Source organism: Lytechinus pictus, chromosome 2 (genome assembly GCF_037042905.1).
Source record: "Lytechinus pictus isolate F3 Inbred chromosome 2, Lp3.0, whole genome shotgun sequence".
Lineage (NCBI taxonomy): Eukaryota > Metazoa > Echinodermata > Echinoidea > Temnopleuroida > Toxopneustidae > Lytechinus > Lytechinus pictus.
Genome location: NC_087246.1, coordinates 34021268 through 34044485, shown reverse-complemented (window position 1 = coordinate 34044485; position 23218 = coordinate 34021268). Strand labels below are relative to the sequence as shown.

The window sequence follows — 23218 nt, the reverse complement described above, 5'->3', positions numbered from 1 at the left end:
ACTATACCCCTGTACAGTGTGCCTCTTTCCTGTCCTCCGGGAGATACACGTGACTCTGTGAAGAATTGTACAAAACCCTGAAAGCCTCACTGTGTATTCCATCAAACAAAATTCTTCGACGTTCGGGGACCCCCAAGAGCTTCGCAGACTCACAAGTTTACACGTGATAATGCGGAAAATTTTGTGGTCCCTGAAAGATCCTAAGTGTTGTCGACCTGGCACATCACTCTTTGTCGTTCGGGGACCTACTGCAATCCAGGCATGTTTCTGTGAATTCATGTCGCATGACTTCGATCGCTTCGATGCAACCGTAGCTAACCCATGGGACCACTGATTGATGGAAATATGCATCGAGACGTGCAACAGCTCATGTCACGAAATCTTCTTGGAGAATTTAATTATTAATCAGAGTCAGATTCAGCTAGATGCATGGAGATCTAAGATCTATTTGACCTGCCCTACTTCCACACACACACAGAATTAGGATATAATGCTCACAATTTTGAAGTTTATACTCTCGTAATGGATTAAGTCCTGCAGATATTTTGATAGAATTCACAAAGTTTTTTTACCGAAGATGTGATCTTAGATCTTATAACTTTCAATCATCCTAAAAAGAGAGACAAATTTTGTGAAAGATTTAGTGGTTTAGACACCTTTAACATTTAGTGGCTTACCGTGTGTAGGTAATGGTTGGTCCTTGCTAGGAGAACTTCTGAGAGCACGACCTGTCGCTTTGGAGTAGCTACCAGTACCACTGGCATTGGATCCACCGGTTCCTCCTTGGGCACCGCTCATACTGCACCCTTCCATTCCGATACTGTTACTTTGCACCAACGGACTATGGTGACTGCTCCTAGATTCCTTGACCTGCTGTGGAGAACCGCTGCTCCTGTCCTGTGAGATGGACGAATTCCTCAACTCCTTCGAGGCATGCCCATTGGACATCGCACGGACCTCTTTTCGGTTGTCCAGCTTCGTTGTCGACGAGGAGCTGTCTCTGTTATAGTGACCCGGGTGGGAGGATGCGTTCCGGCTGAGCGCGACGTGGGATCCATTGCTGCTTCTGTCTTGCGAACATCCTCCGACGTTGGTCCGCGGGGGCTTCTCCACGGCGCCTCCTTGGCAGCAGTGCGACGCGGAGGCTGCGGAAGACGATCCGTTGCCATGTGAACCGTGTTTGGGAGACAGTTGGGGTCCACGGTGATGATGGTTGGGGCTGCCTCTCCCTGTTGGTGATTGGGATGATGCCGAGAGTGATGATGATGGGTTGCAGGTCGCTTGAGAGCTCTGTTTGGTACAGGGAGATGCCAGCTGATTGTTGCTGTCGAGTGATGACAGCGAATGACTGGAGGAAGAAGGTGAGCTGTAGAATCGTGGAGCAGGGACAGGTCTCAGCTCTGTGCTGATTCGTGGTGAGTCACTGCTGCTGAGGGGACGTTCCTGCAACGAAACAACAACATAATAATGACTGTACAAGCAAAAAAAAAATCATTATAACCATGGGCGGTGATTTTAACTCCCTTTGCCGGAGTTTTTTTTTTTAATTGCACATCAGCCATCGAGGGAAAGTCGTTTCACCCCCCCCCCCCCTCTTTGAGCCGTGACAATAAATCCCAAGAAATCGCCGTGCCTGGTCATAGTGTGGATGGTCATAATGATAACGATAATGATAATGATGATAAAGATAGTACATGGAATAATGGTTCCCGTAGAACTCTAATTTTTCCCCATTTAACCCTACTCTGGGTTACCCAAAGTACATAGGTCAATACTAAAAACAAAATATTTTTATTGTCATGAAGGACAATTGTCCTTTTACATAATTGTCTTTCGATATCTCCTCCAATAAATAGATCAATGATAAAATAGATCAACTAGAGATGCATCAATAAGCTTATAGTTCGTTAAGGTGTACGACATTCGAGATTGGATGTTATTTTCTTCAAAATTGGTGACTACATTAGAACATAAACTCGATAAGAAATCAAAATACTATTTGAATAATGTAATTTTCGAGAAATATAGTTGTTATCGTATGATAATGATGGTCAGCTCTTTTCTATACTGAGACTTTTTTCCTTAATATTGAGTGCTGCATTCAGATATATATATATCTGTGTATAAAATATCTTATATGAAAATTAATTTAGGAGGGTATTACTGATATTACTAATGAGCTTAAGTTTTTGCTGGGAGAAAACAAATAACCAATGCGTACACATTAACGGTCTACCTTTTCTGTAAACTACCAATAAAAATTGACGCTCAACGCACTTCATAGGCGTTGGCTCTGAGCCTGATATGTCCACATGAAACACGAAATAATATTTTATACCGAGGAAAGTTAACCGCATTTCATCAGCGTACCCTCAAAGCTTGCCAAGATTTGAGTCAGAGCTCGAAAAATTCGATCGCGTAGGAGAGGTAATTTCCTCACGAAACATCGACATCGTAATCTACCGCTCAATGGATAAACTATTTTTTTTGGGGGGTTCATATCTATCAATTCAGCAAAATGATACTATATTTCAAACTCCTTCATTTGATCTCACCTTAATGGGGACAATTTAGTGTTTTTAACCCACTAACTGGGGACACCCGACAACTGAGGACCCTGATAACACTAACAATAAATTGCTCACATCATATCAAACCAGCATAATTACAGTCAAGGGGCTCATTAAACCCCACTTATATGTTGCAGATAAATGACGGATGACGCTCAAGATTTGTGTTTATCGCTTCTGAAAATTAGTGGATTGAATAAAAAAATTCTAGCGAATAACATCGCGCGCACACACAAACAACCACACACACACACCCGTCCCCACTTTGACGGCAAAAGTTAATGGGTCCCCATATTGACTCATAACACTAATCGGAGGGTGGGATGGGAGGGTGTGTGTGTGTGTGTGTGTGATTTTAACACACTTCTATGATCAATCAGATATAAATATTACGTCATGGGATCGACCTATAACATCAGCATATGGATGACGTTACCAAAGTACTTTACGTTGTAACACTTTTCACTAATTTCGTGTACTGTTTCATCTAACATTGATTTGACTAACATATTCAGCACCCCAGTCCCCCTCTATTTAGATTACCCCACCCTCCCCTCTGCACCACTCCTTATAATGCAACAACGCATTTCTCTTTACTTAGTAATACCAAGGTGATCTCCTTGGTAATACATGAACAAGGCCCTAGAGTTGCATGGAAGTTTTGAGAAGCCTGCGAGAGCCAAAGAAAATACGAGCAAATGACTGACATTACACCTTGGGGTATATTCGTCAAGGCAGGGAACAGACGATCTGATTTGACAAGGTGTTTTTGGATTGCCGCCAATGGTTGCCCAATCGCTACCTGATATTACGTACCACCGGGTTTTGAGTAGAGGGAAGACCTGTCGCAACTGAGTGCGTGTATCAAAAGCTGATCGTATGAAGCTGTAATAATTTGAGTTAAGGTTTGGCCAGGGAATACAACTGGTGTAGGGATTTGTTTATAAACAGTCGCTAAATGACATGGACAAGGGGTGTTGCTTGGTGATAGTGAGTCCAAACAGCCCGAGTGAAAACAAATCATGATGTTGATACTGCTACAGTATTTCAACCTTGAAAGCAAATCATTATCGCCCGTTGACATCAGACCAAGATGAGAGAGTTCCATGAAAAGGAGGTTTCGGGTTCAAAACCCAGTAATACCATACAAAGACTATTTAAAATTATACATGAAACTAGGCTTCAAGCCAGTATGTAGAGTGAGTCTTACATTGCCCTCTTTGAGAGCATTCTGGTAACTGACGAGCCTAGCATGCTCAAATTAAACTCGGCATATTCTTAAAGGAGAATGAAACCTTTAGAACAAGATAGTTTGTGTGAAAACAGAAAAATCAAAGAAACAGATCAACGAAAGTTTGAGAAAAATCAGACAAATAACGAGAAAGTTATGAGCATTTGAATATTGCGATCACTAATGCTATGGAGATCCTCACATTGGCAATGCGACAAAGATGTGTGATGTCACTTGTGAACAACTCTCCCCATTAGTTTAATATATATTTCACTTAAACTGCCTCTTTTATCACATCTATCATTAGATCATGTGCTCTTTCTATAGGAGGGCATGTAATACAGATTTTTAAAGAATACATCATGGATAAAGAGTTTGTATCATCCTAAGAAAGAGCAAAAATAGACAATTTGGGGGTATTTTATAGTCCGTCAAAGGGAAAGTTGTTCACATGTGACATCACACATCCTTGTCGCATTGCCAATGGGAGGATCTCCATAGCATAGTGATTGCAATATTCAAATGCTCATAATTTTCTCATTATTTGTCTGATTTTTCTCAATCTTTCGTTGGTCTGTTTCTTTGATTTTTCTGTTTCGACACAAGCCTACTTGTTACAAAGGTTTCATTCCCCTTTAACCTGTATACCTTCAATGAGTTGGGTATACAATGTGCTTGAACAAGACATTGGTATCTTTAGAAATCTTACTCATTCTATATTTTTCAATAACAACCTTTCCAATTTTCCAGAATATCGGGCTGTATTGATATTTTACTTGCCATATCTAAGTCATAGGAAATTACATTTACTCACTTCCCTCGCTCGCAATTTTTTTTAATTGATAATGCAGAGCATCCAACTATACCCCCTCAATCTCTTGCCCTATCCCCAATGGTAACCAGATGAAATAGCACGTATAATCTGATAGTCTTTTATAGGAACATGATAAGTTCGATGTCAGTTCATTATTATGTTAGTTTTGTGAGTCGGCCTACATGAAAATGAAGACAAGATTCAACCAAAGTGAATCTCTAACTGGGTATAATGTTTACCTCCCAAAAAATAGTGGCTAAGCAAATGACCTATTATCGGTAGGAACGCCTTTAAGCACACTTGGATCAATGGGTGATGGGTGATACATATACACGCTTGGATGGTATAACGGTGCTTTTCTAAATCTAAAAATAACCTTAGGATCTCGTAAACGCAAATGACGGAAATTAGCTCATCAAATCCCTGGGGTGATTACAAACCGAACGAGTCATGATAGAGAGCAATTCTATGAAGTTATGAAGATTATAAAGATTTGGTACACCGTCTAGTATCGTGATCCACCGGGGCTAAGGTCGTCCCATTTTAGACTTACCAGTGCTCCGTTGATATTAGCGATCAATCGTTAAATGAACTGACCAATCAAGATCACTTTTACACGCCCATCTGGTGCAAAATACTGACCAGGAACCAATCAGACGTATTCTTTCATGATTATTTGCTATTCATCGCTACGTTTTGCGTTATACGGGGCACAGGGCATGGTTAAGACGGTTTATATTCACTTGTTCAACACGTTGTTGGTCTATTTTCCATTCTAATACCACATTGCCTAAAATCATTTGGTCTGCTATGAATCGGTCTACACTTCACTTGGTAGAATACCCTTTTAGTATACTTTTCCTATAGTCTAATGTCAATTTCGTTGAGCTAATTTCATAATCGTCCATAATGTACATTTCTCTTTTTTTAACGAAAATTTGGTTCAGAAACAATTCATCTGATAACAGACTAATGGGGCGTTGCAAGAAACTTGCGATCTATTGCAAGTCTATTTTCGTTCCCGAAATCAATCATATGCTGGGCGATTTATTGCAAATTTGGGATTGATTGCTAATCTGCTCCATGAAACAAGGAGTGTAATCTGATTTGTTATAGTTTAAAGTGATCAATCAATTGTAAAATTGCAACAGAATATTCGCAATTGATTGCAAATATTTTCTTGCAACACCCTCTAAGTGGCGTTAGATTAAGCGGATGTTAGACGAAATGGGTATTGCTTAACTGGAAACTTAACTTAACTGCAAAGTGGAAAATGGGCTAAATGGCAATTAGACCAAACAGTTATTAGACGAACTGGTTGTAGTCGAAGTAGGATTATACCATATGGAAAGAAACCAAACAGAAGGAAGACGACTAGGGTGTAGACCAATTCGCAAATTACTGTTAATATAAGTCAATGTAAGTCACATTGCCAAGATAATATTAAAGTCAACATCGTGTGTGTTCCTGACTGGAGGATGTCCACGTCCATATTCCGAACTCAAGTTTAACTCAACTGCGGTCTAAGTCTGTGCTCAAACTATGGGAAGTCAAAAACTTCAAAACTTGTTTCACTGTATGTTTCATATATCTAATGCATTCCACATGTCATATTTTTATTGTGGAGAATGTTATTATACTTATCATTGCCAGACAGTTTGTCAATTGATTATGTATGCTGATAGATTGATCATGGACAGTTCAAGATTGATGTCACATGTGACTTATACCCATTGTTAAACAACGGATTTAGACCACCATGACCACAATGAAATCAGAGTTCAGATTATTGACATCAGTGTTTCCGTTGTCGTATCAATGCCGGTAATTTTTATCTACCGATGATAAGATTAATAATTTTATTTCAAATGATGACATTGAAATCAAACCGTAAGCCTAAAATAACAGATGTATGAATTAACAGAGGTTCGTTGATAGAGCAAGGGTCACTTTGGACGATTTCAATGCGTATTAAAATAGCGTCATTAGTACACAACATTTTCATAATTATTTTCTTGTTTTGTCAAATAAAATGTTTACCATTCATGATGCTGAAACAGAGTTTTTAGATAAATAATGTGGCGAGTAATGGATTGCTATATACTAAAATATGTTGCATGACAACATATGAAATTATATACTTTGTAATTACAAAATAAAGGTTTAAAGTGTAAACCTTAGGAAAAACAAATTGCATTATTACACAATTATACACTCTATGGAAAATAGGTTCACCATTAAAAGGTGCGACCCATTGGCAACTTTGCACCTTTTATAAAAGGAAGGAGCAATGCCGTTGTTTTTTTTTCTTAGAGTGTGGTAAACTGAAGAAAAACGGTCCCTACCGAATGAAACTGTGACAGCCTATCATCTAAGACGACGTTCTCATAGCGGTGATTGTCTGTTTTGGGTTTGAATGCAACATTCATGTACGTTTCGTCACCCGACGAATCTCTGGCTCCTGACAAAAAGTCAAATGAAAGGTTAAAGTGATGCGGTGGTGACGGCACTGGTCTTGTTGGACACCCACTGTCGAAGGAAGATATATGCTCTGATGTGGATTCTCTGCATCGTTGATTTCTCGGGAGGGGTACGGGTTTCCTGGTCGAGATTGAACCCCTGTATTCGTGGTCCATGTACGAGGGTGAGTCCGGTGACCCGCAATAATCGCGACTTCTATTCATTGGGACAGCGGGAACAGGCCTGTAACCCGATGAACATTGGTCATCAAAACACGTTGGTGAGTTACTGCCTGAGGAATGATTGTCAAAGTCGAACGATTCGTTGTGGAATCGCCCCGTGAGTTTTCTCCTTGCGAATGCTTGTTCTAGCTCGCTTCTGTGCAGCCGTCTGCTGACCGGCGAGGTGGATTTTGACGGTGACGATGTCTCGCATCGAGGGGATTCTGTCCCAGAACCCGAGCCGCTGTCGCCGCCTCCAAACACGAAATGCTGTTTCGTCCCAGTCGGAGAACACTCCGGCTCGAAGACATTGTCATAGGCATCGCCCGTGGAAGATTTCCTCCTGACTTTCAAACGCATCGCTTGCATGGCTTGACCTAGCTCGGTAGCCGGTGCTGACCTCGTCAACCCTTGCAGGTCCTCTGAAGACGACTCGTCATGGTGCGCTTCGTTCGACACCCAGTAGCCTTCCGACATCGCGTCCTCGTAGTCCCAGAACCCTTCCTCGGCCTCGAAGTCGTCTTCCATCCATAGCTTATCCCTAGCCGGAAGTGTCCGTGTCTTGGATGGTGGCGATTCCCGCCTCTCCTGGTGAGCCTTGATGGCGTCTGCCAGCTCGGCTTCGGAAGGAAACTTTCGAGAGCGAGTCGGCGTGGACAGGGCGCGTCTCCGGGGTGGCGAGGCGGGTGGTGTCTTCGTGTTCTGCTGTTGGTGGGTTTGCTGGGGACGAAGCAAGAAAAAGGAAAATGGAGTTTGGAACTGAACTTAAAACCATTCAGCTCTAATCGGAGATGCTGCATAGTGATGCCTTTTGAAAATCGTCCTTCTTTCTTAATTAATTATTGTTCATGTCTACTAAATAGACAAATTAAATAAGTACATTGTTCTCCACACAAAATCAAAACTGTTTGTTTAATAGTTATCACAGTTAAGAGTCAATCAAAGAAGTTTCAAAATTGATTCATCATTATGTCGTTTTGAAAATTTATCATGATAATAACATCAAACATTTTATTTACAACAAACCGCTTTGAATTTAAACGGGTTTAATTTAAGATAAAACTCCATTTTGCTTTGTCTTGACTCACTTTTTACTTACTGTATAAACCGCAACATGCAAATTATATTTTTCAAGATAATAATTCTGTCGTATATCTATGTAATACATTTGAGAATTAAAGAAAAACACTGTTTAATCCGATACACTTTTGTCTGATTTCATTTGAAGTAATGATCAACATAACTTAATTGTTACCCAGGAAAGAATTGTGACGCGCGCGCATTTCAGTTATAGATAAACAAAAATAACACATTTTGGTTTTTTGCTTTAATGTTATGCACCAAGGGATTGAGGTGGGAGGTTCTTTCAAAAAAGTAAGATTGACTTAAATTGCTATATTAAATGACTTTTCGTCTTCTGCTCCCCGCCTTTGAAACTCTCTCCCTTCTTCACTTCGTATAATTAACAATGACATCTTCAAATCGTCCCTCAAAACTCACTTATTTCAGCAGATGTGTAGTAATTACCGAGTAATTAGCTTAATTTGATGAACCTACGCCAATGAACGTGTTTAACAGAAATATTACGCAGTATGAATGCTAAGGATCATCATCATCAATATGACAGACCCACGTCCATTGCCCTAATAATTCAAACTAATAATCATTCAACAAGATAAATCCAGTAGATGTCTGTTATTCTTTTCACTTCAAAAAATTATGCTGAAAGACGTTGTAAGATGAACACATTCTGCCATAGATGTTCGTCATATGGCGTGGCAAGAAATTTAAGTTGCAGTTGAACGCAAATCAACGACCAATTTGCATTTAAAAAAAAAATATTGAGTTCAGTTTTTGGACTTTATTCGGAACTGAATGTACCTTTATTGCAACGTCACGACAGTCTCATTGGAATATGTGTAGGTCTTCAAAACTTGTCAAGTCATTGATAGATCAATTGTACAAATCCTTATAGCATGAGAAGTTCAGGAACTTGAGGGAACCGCTAAACAACCTTAAGGGTTAATAACCTATACCCCTATGAAATCTTGGTTCACTCTTCACGTGGTCTACAATTACCTCGATAATTAGAGTCATTGCCCAGACAAAGGTTTTCTAAAAATATTACGTTCGTATTATTAGGGTTCCTGAGGTTCTGAATCTCACGTTCGAATAATTTATTCTCAACACCTCGTGCCAATATAATACAGTTCTGCATGTTGCTTTGGTAAATGTTTAATAGTTTGGTGTGTTTGGTGTTACGTCCCGTGTTACGTGTGAGGTTGTAAAAGGGTTCCCCTTAAAATGTATTGAGATTATTTCTGGCTCAAATCACTTCATGACTGATTTATTTTTAATCGACCATATTGCAGTTTTATGGATTGTTCCTAAATGACTCATGGCTACGCTCCCTTTACCAGGGTGCTACATAAGCACTTGCCCGATTGCCCGGGGCAAGTAAAAGTTAGAGTCGGGCAAGTGTTTTGAAGTAAAAACCAAAAGTACTTGCCCAAATTGGGCAAGCAAAATTCTCACAGTAGAATGACCAAAATTAGGGTCGATATGATAAATTGACCCTAATTTGGTCATGGTAGGCAAGATAAAATCACTTTGGTAAAGAAATGCAATAACAAAGTAGATCAGTTCATGTCAAAAGGGAGAAAAAGGTCAATGTTTATAAAACCGTAAAACTTTCTTTTGGAGAGGTAAAACTTTTTTTTCAATGATTTTTTTCGGGCAAGTGAAATAGATTTTTGGGCAAGTATATTCCAACTATTTAAAAATTTACTTGCCCGACTGGGCAAGTGCTTCTAGAAAGTTATGTAGCACCCTGCTTTACGGTACAGCCCTGTTGCTTGAAGATCCAATAGTATAAAGATAGATCTATGGACTTGGTGCGGTCACACCCATGAGATGGATTCCCTGACCAATCGCAGCTATTACGTTATTTCGAATTGCGTGTCATCGGTCGGTTTAGAGTCACTTTCGTAGTGTGACTTTATAGCTTCAAGCCTTTAACCAATGTACACGCAAGAAGGCGCTTACGACAGATTGTGCACTGCAGCGAATCTCAAAAGGGCATTGTGTCGTTTATATGAACAAAAATATACATTCCTTACTGCCAAGACCACGGAGTCCCACAGTGTGTTCACAGTGTGAAAGACAATGAGAAATCACATTCACACTGTTAAATTTGAGTATTTCAACAGTGTGAATTATATATTCACACCATCGACCATGTAAACAAGCTGTGAACACTCACAATGTCGAGGTGTCCACAGTGTGAAAATAATGATATTTTCACACTGTGGATTTTTAGCATTTTAACAGTGTGCGTAATATGTTAACATAGTCCACACTGTGAACAGACTGTGATCACACTATGTGACACTGGGTTCTTTCTAGCTGGGTTGATACATACAGTTATGTCAATATACTGTTCAAATGAATAATATGAATGAATGAAATAGTTATTCATTTAGAGCAGCAATGCTATTTAAAAAGGAATGGCTTCTGATATTTTTATCAACATTCAGCATTGATAAGCAAAATTCATCATTTTTTAATGTTATGTGTGACTGTCGAATCATTTTTGTATAGTTTCATGCGTTATTGATCCTTTCACCCATATTTCCCTCGTAGTAATAATTGACAAATAAAGCAAGGAAAATCATACTGAATTAAGTATACATGACATGAAATTGAAAAGAAGGCATTACACATTCAAAATAATAAGAACTGGTACAAAATCAATAAATAAATCATGCAAACGTAATCTTTAATGAATTATTGAAATACTTTTGATGATTAACACAGCTCTACAGTATTTTACCAGAAACTAAAATTATCATAAAAAACATTTACAAAATGAGCATAACAAATATGGAAATGAATACCACTAAATCTGTTCTGAACACGACGTATACATAGTTTCCCTAATGAGAACAGACTTCTGTTTCAACACAAACGTGATCACAAACACAATAGAAATAATAGTTACAACCACAAAAGAATTGAAAATAAAAACAGAGTTACGTAAAGTAAAGTACAACAGAAAAGTTTTAAAAAACGAAAAAAGAGATAAAGAAAATACGACTTATAGAACTGCATGTATATGTATAGACAAACTTCAAATTATATTAGGTATTTTTAGTCCAAGCAACGCTTATAATATGTGGATATAAATAAATAAACAAGTGGAATGCCTCTGGCCGTCTCACCTGCATCACGCGATTCAATATAGCAGCAGTGCTGATTTTGAAAACTACTATAACTCGCACAAGATGTTCAGTGATACTTGGTTACTCTTATTTCCACGTTTTATGAACTAGACCAATACACTTATAGAGATATGATGGCAATTCAACAAATACCCCCAACGTGGCCAAAGTTCTTTGACCTTACATGACCTTTGACCTTGATCATGTGACCTGAAACTCGCACAGGATGTTCAGTGATACTTGATTACTATTATGTCCAAGTTTTATGAACTAGACCAACACACTTTCAAATTTATGGCTGTAATTCAACAAATACCCCAATTTGGCCAAAGTTCATTGACCCTAAATGACCTTTGACCTTGATCATGTGACCTGAAACTTGCACAGGATGTTCAGTAATACTTGATTACTATTATGTCCAAGTTTCATGAATCAGATCCATAAACTTTCAAAGTTATGATGGTAATTCAACAGATACCCCCAATTCGGCCAAAGTTCATTGACCCTAAATGACCTTTGACCTTGGTCATGTGACGTGAAACTCATGCAGGATGTTCAGTGATACTTGATTAACCTTATGTATAAGTTTCATGAACTAGGTCCATATATTTTCAAAGTTATGATGACATTTCAAAAACTTAACCTTAGGTTAAGATTTTGATGTTGATTCCCCCAACATGGTCTAAGTTCATTGACCCTAAATGACCTTTGACCTTGGTCATGTGACATGAAACTCAGGCAGGATGTTCAGTAATACTTGATTAACCTTATGGCCAAGTTTCATGAACTAGGTCCATATACTTTCTAAGTTATGCTGTCATTTCAAAAACTTAACCTCAGGTTAAGATTTGGTGTTGACGCCGTCGCCGTCGGAAAAGCGGCGCCTATAGTCTCACTCTGCTATGCAGGTGAGACAAAAAACGAAAAAACAATAAAAATAAAGAAAATACGACTTATAGAACTGCATGTATGTATAGACAAACTTCAAATTATATTAGGTATTTCTAGTCCAAGCAACGCTTATAATATGTGGATATAAATTCAAATCGACCAATATGCTTTCAAGATACACGTATATCTTAATGAAGAATGTGCATTGGTATACTGCTTAGAGAAGTGATATTCAGAGGATTTGGCTTTTAAATTTTCCAAGTGTTCAGACCAAGTTTTAAGGAGAACGATCCTTTGCCCATGCTGCCCCTTCACTTTGGAATACCACCCCATCATATGTACAGATCTCTTCTTCACCCAAGTTTAAATCCACTTTGAAAACGTACTTATTTAAAAAACGATTGAGAGCGAATTTCACATTTTCTTTGCCTTTTCTGTCTCCTTCAAAAGCGCATAGGGACGCATTTGGAGTGATATGTGTTATTATAAGCATGTTGGTGCTATCATTATTATTATTATTAAGAAAGATGGTATTTGGCCATCACTATAGCAACCTATTTGAACTACCATCCATCTATCATGTCTATGATGGTGGTGGTGGTGATGATGATGATGATGATGGCGATGATGGCGGTTATGGTGATGATGGCGATGATGGTGATAATAATGTTGATGATGATGAAATGAATAGTAACAATAAAAGTCGTTCTTACGACTTACATGTACATCACGACAATGGCAAATAATGTCCTTAGCGATGTAAAGCGTATTCACTTTCTTTCCTTTATAGTTTGTTTTGTTTATTCTGCGTGCATTTTCGGGGGATAAGTAAGCGCTTTAGTTTGTTTGAAGTATCGAATCCAAATCATCTTTAATATCATTTCCGTGTTATTATATTCGCTGTATGCAATCATAAGATGTTACGTTTGATATTGGAATGACACACAATGACACAATTTTAAGGAATCATCAATGGTGGGTGGAGTGGTTTAATTGAAATTACAATTTTTCTCCAAATTTTTTTTTTTTTATATGAACTAGCAAATGGCCTACGCACGTGTACAAGAAGAGTTCATAGCGGCATGCAGTCAGTTAATTAAGCCAGTCATCACGGTAAGGATCATCATCAGCTTCCGTTCGTTTCTACCGACCTTGACAACCCTAAATCCCTTCGTTATCCCCCTCTATGGCTTCCGTTTTAAGAGCGCAGTGCGCGGGTTTTTTTAGGGGAGCAGCGAAGATTTGCCCGGGTTAAGTTAATCCTATAAATAGCCCCCAATTATGCATCTTCACGTGTATTTTAAGTAGATCTAATTTTTAAAAGACGAATTTTATTTTAAGCTTTGTCAAGAACCTCTTAGGAAAGGTATAACACATATTTTCCTTAACTTTTTTTCTGTCGCAGTGTGCTAGCTACATGTAGGTATAGGGGGTTCTCGTCGACAAGAATAGATATTTTGCCTCCTCAAAATTTGAAAGGCAAATAAAAGAAGAAGAAGAAGAAAAGAAGAAGAAGAACATGGTTTTCAAGTGCAAAACTGTCGAAAAATCTTCTCGAGGTAATTCCCCCCCCCCCTTTTTTTTTGTGGGGGGTGGGGTCTAATGATCGGTCCGGAGTCGGATTTGCTAGTGAAACTGTAGCCTTATTGAACATTATACTAAGGTATATGGCTACAATCTTTTCACGGTTACCTTTTTAAAACAAAGATATCCTCCAAAGGGTACTCCTGTAACATCACTACTTTCCCACCTATAATTATATTCAATAATAATTTTCACAATCACAAGTAGAAATTTTCCCATGTTAACCTAGAACGGATAATTTATGAATTCACATAAACGTTCTTTTAGCAATGAAAACTCGGAATCATATAAAGAACGCGGGGAATAACGGCAAAAATCATGTCATAAATTATGTACTACATGGGGGAAATTGTTGACCTTTATTCCCAAATTATTTATTTCAATGTCTTTGGGGGAAGGTCGATTTTTGCAGTACCATTGCCGTAACTCTGGACAAAATTCCATTAAAGTAAATTATTGAAAATTCAGCTGGTTTAACAATTATAACGAGGATCTATCATAATATAGCCCTTGAAATCACGTGAGATATTATTGTCCATTTGAGATCATGGATGATTTGAAGAGAAAGAGCAAAAAGTAAGATACAAACATGAGAAAGAAAAAAAAAGGAATACGAGAAATGAGATTGAAAACAAAATATTCATTAAACATCAACAATAAAAATAACATGCAAAATATAGATTGATCGCATTAATCCTCTTTCATGCCTGTTAGAATACGGAGTTGCTTGCATGCTTGTTTGTATGTCCATGAAGATGTTGCATGTAGGTTTTTAGCTTTGTTTGTACTATTATTTATGTGAAAAATGATTAATCGAATTGTCCGTCAGTCTGTCACTGTTTGAAGCAAGGCTGATCTCCCTGATAGGATTTACTTACTTGTCCATTCATTTATTCTATTTTATTTTTTACTCATCTTTATTTTGGGGATGGTACACATTTCTCTATGATGGGCTCTGACCCGCCATGAACTTGTCCTAACATTATTTTATGACACAACTCATGAAGGTTTTGTCAATTCCTGACTCTACCTTAAGATTTTCCCCCCCGACATGTTCATGTACCTAAAATGGAAGTTAGAAATAGTCTTTTCGGCTTATACATCCAAAATCTGTCTAATCGCACATATCCCGACCTACGTCAAGAAAATAATCTTCAAAGATCTCCTAGAGGCTTGCAAAGATCTCTGGCTTTGCTCGCCAGGGTCGCCCGGGTCCTTTTCTAAGAATCTATCATCACGGCTACGATATCGGTCCGATGCGAATGTATGTGTTTTTATGTGGTCATGCATTTCTGTCGAACTTTGCACGAAATGTTCCTCTGAAACTGTACGATTAGCATAATCTGAACATGCTGACGGAACCAGATGATTTTTTTGTACAAACCTTGAGCTCATAAAATTATCACGTCATCACGAAGTAAAACATAATAGCTCTTTTCACCCCCTTTTTCAAAACCATAAGTTTTATTTCAGATTTCTTTCCTTACTTTGTTCGTAGTAAAATTTTCTCTTTGTGTGTTTACTTTTTTTTTTTGGGGGGGGAGGGGGGTCCCAGCTACGTCCGGACACATTTGCGTCTGGTTTGAATAGTTTCTAATATAACAAATCATCGGTCGTCAGACATAATTTTCTACCTTATAATATTGTGAAACATAATTCCCAAGCAATATATGAAATCTTCCTTGTGAATTTCTTCAGACTGCTTTATCGCCAGTCGGGAGATAAATATTTTGGGTATACTTCAAGAAAACAGAAAGCATGGAATACCTTTCTCTCCTGCTTGACATTTTTATAGCTTTCCTTCCTCTCAAGTTTCGCATGTGATCGTCCACCGTTCCCTGTTATCGATCCGCTGCTCTTGATCCCGGTCACCACTTCCTTGGGTTCACTCTCCTCCCCCAACGGCTGGGGTCGAATCTTGCTCACATCCGACAAGTCCGGCATGGGCGGTGGTCTGTTCGGTGGTGCCGAGAGCGCTGATATCGCCGCAACCGCCGCTGCAGTCGCCGTCGACGTCTGCGGGGGCGATTTATCATGGGACGACGATGAATGTGAGGAGGATAAGGTGAGCTTGCTGGTTAGGCCTGACAATGTCTTTGTGATGGCTGCTGTCTTCTGCGCCAAGGTAGACCCTTTGATGAGACCCCGACCTGAGTTACTGGATCTTCGATCTGATGAAGATGTGGAAGAACCGGTGGACGATGACGACGACGTGTCCTCTCTTGATTTCTTGTCTGAACTGAATAGATCAAGTGGGGAGAAAATAAACACATATAATACTATCAGATAACACTATTGGTAAACAAAGTTCGGGCTGAAAATTGGAAAATTAAAATCAAGGGTCCGTTTCATCAATAATTGCTATTCAGATTATTATTTGAAATTAGGGTATAAATACCGTGAATCAAAATTAGTGTTTCCATGGTAGATATAAGGTGACCAGAATATTGTAAATATTTATAAAAACAGACACCTTATCTTGGATAGATAACCACGTGACTTTAAATAAGCCTTTTTTTTCTTTTTACTTTTGTAATCTTCGCTTCTAAGTTTTTTCTTGGCTAGTATATCAGGATCAATATTCTTGATATATACTTCTCATGATTGTGCGATCAAGATTCTTAGTCATGGTGGTTAGGATACAGGGACAACATTATCATAGCAACTAAGCCTATAAACAATAACTACACATTTCTTGGGTATACACACTTTATCCTTCATGTTCGATTTCAGAAAGCATTGTTATCTGGACACACGCCAAGGTTTATACACCTGTGGTTGAACATAAAGATTATAGATTACAATCAGAGTACAAACCGTGAGTGCCCCCACCACTCCCCCACACCCACAACCACCCCATAATCAAATACATACAATTCTCAATATCAAAGCATTACAAGGTTGTGTGACGTATATCATTTTCTTAGAATAATAGTTTGTTGTGGGTGAAGACGAAGAAACTTTGGGAACTCATTGGTTTTTTGTTTTGTTTGACAACGGATGTTTAAGGTAGACGAACTTTGTCGATTACTCATCGTCACTCGTATGCCGTCAGCCAGAGATGAGTGTATCGCTATGGGAAGGACCTAGGACTCGGGATGCGGGGATAGACGGGTGGCGATACGACCGTGAGAGAGGGGGTGTGGTGGGTGAGGGTTGACCTCGGAGAAAATGACTATTTCTTTATGGTTGGACTGGGGGGTTATTTGTATCGGTAATAATAAAGAATGAAATATTCCCCTCTCTTTTCTATTTCTTTGTCCAGCCCCTCCCCCTCCCCATAAAGAACTGTGTGGGGTAATCTTTCTCGTGAGGTTTGGGTTTTTTTTACAGGAGAGGGGATGGAGAAAGAAAAGACAGAGACGAAAAAAAGGTAAAGACTGAGAAACACTTAAATAAATGAAAATCAGATTGTGTGGGAAGAGAAACAGAGAGACAGAGAAAGAGAGAGGGGGTGTTAGAGGGAGTACGACAGGAAAGTTTGCTCCGGCGACAACTGCTCCGCTCTGAATTCCACACACTAATCGAATGACCAACTTCAACCGTGGGTCTAACACTATACCCTAAACCTAACATAAAACCCTATTGCAACCTTAACCCTGTACGTCTTAGACGAAATTATGCCCGGAATTGTAAAAATTTTCGTAGGAGCAAATGTCGTGTCACCAAAGTGGGAGACATAAAAACTCTTTCATCCACACCTTCCCGTCCTGCACTGCGCGGCATTATGGTTCACAAGTAAATGCTTGAAAAGACTTAAACATCCAGTATCTTTTTAGTAGGAAAATTATACAGATAACAATTTCACAGAAAACCAGGTTAAAAAAAAAAAGAAGAGAGCAAAAAAAAAAGGGGTGAGAGAGGGGATGGGAGAGACGGGGATGATTTTTTTTTAAAGACAAATATGGAAGGGAGTGTGGGTGGATGTCTCACGCAAACGCTCTTCTACAATTCACATCCTGTAACATGATAGAAATGCTCTTGAAAGCTAGAAAAAAATGTTTTGCGAAGATGAAATGAAACAGGATTAGAAAGAAATAATATATATATATATATATATATGAAGTAAATGCAGCCAACAGCAAGCCCATTAGAATATGCCCGCCCACCCTTGGAAATGTAAATACAAGAAAATAGCAAAATAATTTTGACCTATTTGGGAAATAAATACATGTACTTCTTCAGCTTCTTCTTCTTCTTCTTCTTTTTATTTCCTTCTTACTCTTCTAATTCCTCTTCTCCCTCTCCCTCCTCCTCCTCTTCTCCTTCTTCTTCTTCTTCTTCTTTTTCTTCTTCCTCTTTGTTTGCTTATCATATTTACGAGGAAAGAGATGTCGACCCTGTGTACCTCCATCCACCGTCTATCGTTTTTTGTAGATAAGAAACCAATTTTGGACAAAATTAAATACCTCATCCCCCAAAAAAGAATAATAATAATAATAATACATTTTTTTAATACAGTCTTGAAGAGTTTAGAAACCTAGGATTCTCTGATCAGAATGACTTCAAAGCTTCAGGCAATTTTACTGGAACGATTGAACGAAATGACGTTCGTTGTCTCTGAGTGTCTCGGGAAATTAAGTGTGGAAGTAGAGAAGGAGTATTTCCACTTCATTACGTAAGACAGGAAGACTGTGTCAGCTACACCCCTTCCTCGATCTGTCATATCACAATTCAAAGGCTTAATTGATGCTAAGTGCCGGCGCCATCTTGAATAGCACTAGCTTTTTAGAGTCCCCTGTATTTATAGCGTTTCATCCACATCTGTCCTCTGACAAGTGGTCAGATCTGAAAACTATTCCTTGGTTTTGATTGGCCAAGAAGCACGGGTGTCTGATTGTTGCTATGGTAACTAGAATAAAACATGCCGTGTCGGATGATATTCGACAAATCCTTTCATGACGCAATCCTCCGAACTGCTGAAACGTTTCATGCTTCCTTACCTATATAATGCATCATAATTTTTTTTTTTTTATACAGTCTCATACAAAATTCCTATAGCATGAATAGCCAATTACTTGGTCGTGTTAGAAGTTGTTCTTTTTATTGCTTACAACATTCCTTTTTATAAGTACGTTTCTACAGTAAAGGGGCTTTCACGATTGCTCGTGCGATCATTTGGCCACTATATACGTTGCACACAATCGCAACGGTTGTAAGCAGTCGCATCACGAAATGTGAAAGGGGCGGAACAGAATGATTGACGATCGAACTTCTTGGATGACAATCCATACATTTTTTGTTTAATTTCTTCAATCTAGTGAGTAATCACTGTGTAGGTTTAGGGGTATCATTGTCATTATAATTGTTGTACTATCTTGCTGACTTTCATCATGAGTGGGCATCAACAAAAAACTGCATGTACAAGAAAGGGTATTTTCCAATATATCTCAACATGTTTCCTGTAAGATTGTAAACCGCCCTCAGATTTCATGCAAGTTCCATTGCACTTCCTATCATTTTTCCTTTTTACCCGCCCCCTCGAGCTATTTTAAATCAGGTGCAATCACTTCAGAGAATCTGTAGCGGTAAAGGTTATGATTCCAAAGGTTCTCTCTATGCTATAGGGATAGCTATTATCTAAAACTTTGTTTTTATTCCTGTTACTTATCTTACACCAACCTTATCTTACACTCTTAAAAAAAAGGTTTACCCAATATTGGGTAAAATGGGAACATGCATGTTGGTTGGTAAAAAGATACCAAATATTTTGTAAATTTTACGCAATGTTGCGTTGAAATTTACCCTTCAAACATGTATTTTGCCCAATATTGGGGGAAAAAATTACCCAGCAAACATGCATGTTCCCTTTTTACCCAATATTGGGTAAAATTTTACTCGGTGTTCTTAGAGTGCGCACAAATTCCCACGTATGGTAATAAAAATGAAATCCGAAGTTAAAGCAATTAAGAAATGAATCAAGTTATAAAGATCAAGACGCTTTGAACAAATATGTTTTACTAAAGGGATCATGCAGTAATGCACTCTTAAAAAGGATGGGCAAAAAAGGCCCAATTTTTTACCGTAACTGGGCAACATACTGTCCACACAACTATTGGTTAAAATCTGTCCAAATTGGGTAATAAAAACTAAGACTTGTGTTATAAATTTGCTCAATTGGATAATAATTGCCAAGAATATATATATATATTTTACCAACATATATTACCCAACACAGTGGACAGTATGTTGCCCAACATTTTAAGTGTGTGGCATTATGTGAAAGGCTTGAAGCATCAAAGCAAAAAACTTTCGGAAACCCTTTACCATGTATATTGGAAAATATAAACATTCCCAAATGAATCAAGGATGTCGTTCCTGTTATACGACCATCGCTTGTAGGCCAATATCAATTAAATTATCACTTGATGTTACACAGTAAACAACAAATTAGCACGTTCTTTAAGCACGTCACTCTAACAAGTTGTTGTTTAAACTTGTATACAATTGTTAAAAAAATGACATGGTTTGGAATTCTTAAACAGCTTGCTTAAAACTTTTTTTAAATTGTTTAAAAACATAACGAATAGTTGTTAGAGGAACGACCTTTATTTTTTATCCAAAAAAACCCCGTAACGAATAGTTGTTAGAGGAACGGCTTTATACAACGTGCTTAAAATTTTAACCAGTGTTTTTTTCAGTGTAGATTCTTTTTTGTGGTCGAGTTGACTAAGGCTACTGACTTTATACTAGACGGGGAGAGGGGGGTCGCTCTCTTATATAGTCATCTACGCGACCGACTCCAGACCGATCAAAGCTAATTTTGAATGGTGTATCGGTTTGGTATCGACTTCGTTGGTGTAATTACAGTGAGTAATCACTGGAGGTGCCGTTGCCGAGTGGTCTAAGGCGCCTGGCTATACATGAAAAAGTCCGGGTTCGATCCCCGGCCGCGGCAGCTATGCCCGAGAGCAAGGCATTTAATCTACAATGCTCTTTTATCCTGCTTTAACAAAATTGAAATGCTATATGCATTATTGGTAACTAGGTGTGAAATTATTTTTTTTTAAATTACAGTATCACATAATACAGACGCGTTTGAGCAAGACATTTTATCATTTATGCCATATACATCAAATAAGAGATGAAATTGCCCCCTCACTTACCTTTTCTCTTTCTCCTTCTCTTTGTCTGGAAAGACGATGGTGCTATATTTGACTTTTCCACCGTCAGGTGCTACTTTCATCAAGGGTAAAGGTTCTCCATTCTCACTGTAAACAGAAAGCAATAACATATATTTTTAAAGCGTATATTGGAGGGAGGTGTCGCAGTGTAGTTGTTCTGTATCTTGACTCTTAATCTACGGGTTGTGGGTTCGAATCCCATCGAGCACTAACGTCCTTTGACAAGATATCGATCTACGTATATTTTGTCATTCCCTGTAGGTGTAGTCTTTCATCAAGATTTGTCATCTGGCATTTTATCAGATTTGACAACTTTGCTTGGTTATGATTGGCTGAGAGGCACACAGGTGCCTGACTGTTACTATGGTAACTGTCGGATAAATTAGACTTTGTCGGTTGAAACATCCTACACGTCCTTTCATTTCAAGCTCCCCATGTATCAAATGAGTATCCAATATATTAATAGATGTACACAGCAAAAACTGTGGTGTTAACCGGTGTACATAGAGGACCACACCAGTTATATTACTCCGGTGTTAAATTGATGGTGTTAGTTTAACACCTTTAGGTGTTATTACAACACCTTTGGTTGTTGCATTTACACTCGTTGGTGTTACGTTCAATCTCTATGTTGTAATTTTTAAACCTCGGGGTGTGGTCCTCTATTAACACCAACTGGTGTCAGTTTTAACACCACAGTTTTTGCAGTGTACCTGGACGAAATACACTTCAGTGGGTGAAGAAGGTGTATTTTATTTAATCAACTAACCGAATTAACGAGTATAAACAGAGTACACATGCATATCTTCTGGTCAACATTATAGTCTTTTAAAACTTAAAAAGTAATGTATACGATTTTACCTAGAATGAGTTGCCTTATATTGAGTTTCATTAAGTTATCAACTGAACTATCTGAGAGCACAATATTGAATGAGATGAATAGAGAGAAATTATGATAATTTCAAGACAAATCGTAATTAAAAATATATATATCAATTCATTAGAATACTTACAGATACCGCGCCTTTGGTGGTCCTATTTCCACCTCTATGTAGTTCAGCTTGTAGTTCTCTATAGGATAAAAAGGGATAAAATATTATGCTATTAATATTTTGCTGCTGTATTGTAGTGGGTTGGTGGCTGAACCTGCCTGTAAATATATTTTTCAAGATCATAATTTGCACCAAATTTTCCTTTAAAAGTGGTTTGATTTTAGAAATGCCACCCCTAAGGAACATAGTAACTTATAGAAAATGCGATTAGATATTTTGATTCGCATTCGCATTTTTAAATTTAATTTGTAGAACTGATGCACCATGTTTAAAATCTAGTTCATTTTTACCACTGTTAATACTAAATTCATGAAATGAAAATTGGCTCAGCACACTCTTAAAACAAATCAGTCAAATTGACTAGACAAATAGTCAGCTGGGTGCAACTAATATGCTAGTCACATTTCTAGTTAGAAATAACTCTGTTCTAGTAAAATACAACTAGAAAATAGTCAAATATGACTAAAATAATATGCAATTGCACCCAGCTGACCCTATTAACTAATCATTTTGACTGATTTGTTTTTAGAGTGTAGTGATTGATTTCACTCAATAACATTTTTACTGAAACTAAATCTGATATGAAATGTCAAAAATTCTAATTTTGACAAAAATACATACGATAACCTTTCAAACTATCCATTAGAAAAAATAAAATCTGATTTTATTGCTCAAAAGATGATACAAAGTCGGTGAAATTAAGAAATTTATTTTGATACTTTTGCTCATGTTTATCCGTATGGGTGATAAAATTATATGACTTTTGACGACTAGATCAAGTTCCCTCAGGATATCACCGCGTATGCTATATAAGTAAGAGGCACCCGTCGGGGAGGAGGCTAAATATAGACAACGATGGCCCAAAACTGTCTGATTCTTAGCAAAAAAAAGTGTTTCAACTCAGAGATGTTCGTGGCTCTTCAAGTCTTGTTTGTTCCAGTCGTCGTGGAAACAAGGGAAATGTATTTCTTAACATGCAGGCGTCGAGAAAGAACCGAGAAAGGGTTCTAGACCAAAAAGGCGCTGACTGAGGCTGAGTCACCTACCCCGT

General features: G+C 38.2%; 1 protein-coding gene across 1 annotated transcript; it reads right to left on the bottom strand.

Annotated features, from left to right (window-relative positions):
* Positions 1-648: 648 nt before the first annotated feature.
* LOC129254363 (uncharacterized) lies at positions 649-22181 on the bottom strand. Its single transcript, XM_054892823.2, has 5 exons — positions 22129-22181; positions 21098-21202; positions 15759-16230; positions 6961-8016; positions 649-1443 (listed from the first exon to the last, which is right to left on the bottom strand). The coding sequence occupies exons 2-5, from the start codon at positions 21175-21177 to the stop codon at positions 649-651; spliced, it is 2403 nt and encodes an 800-aa protein (XP_054748798.2). The 5' UTR covers positions 21178-21202; positions 22129-22181.
* Between the last annotated feature and the right edge of the window lie 1037 nt (positions 22182-23218).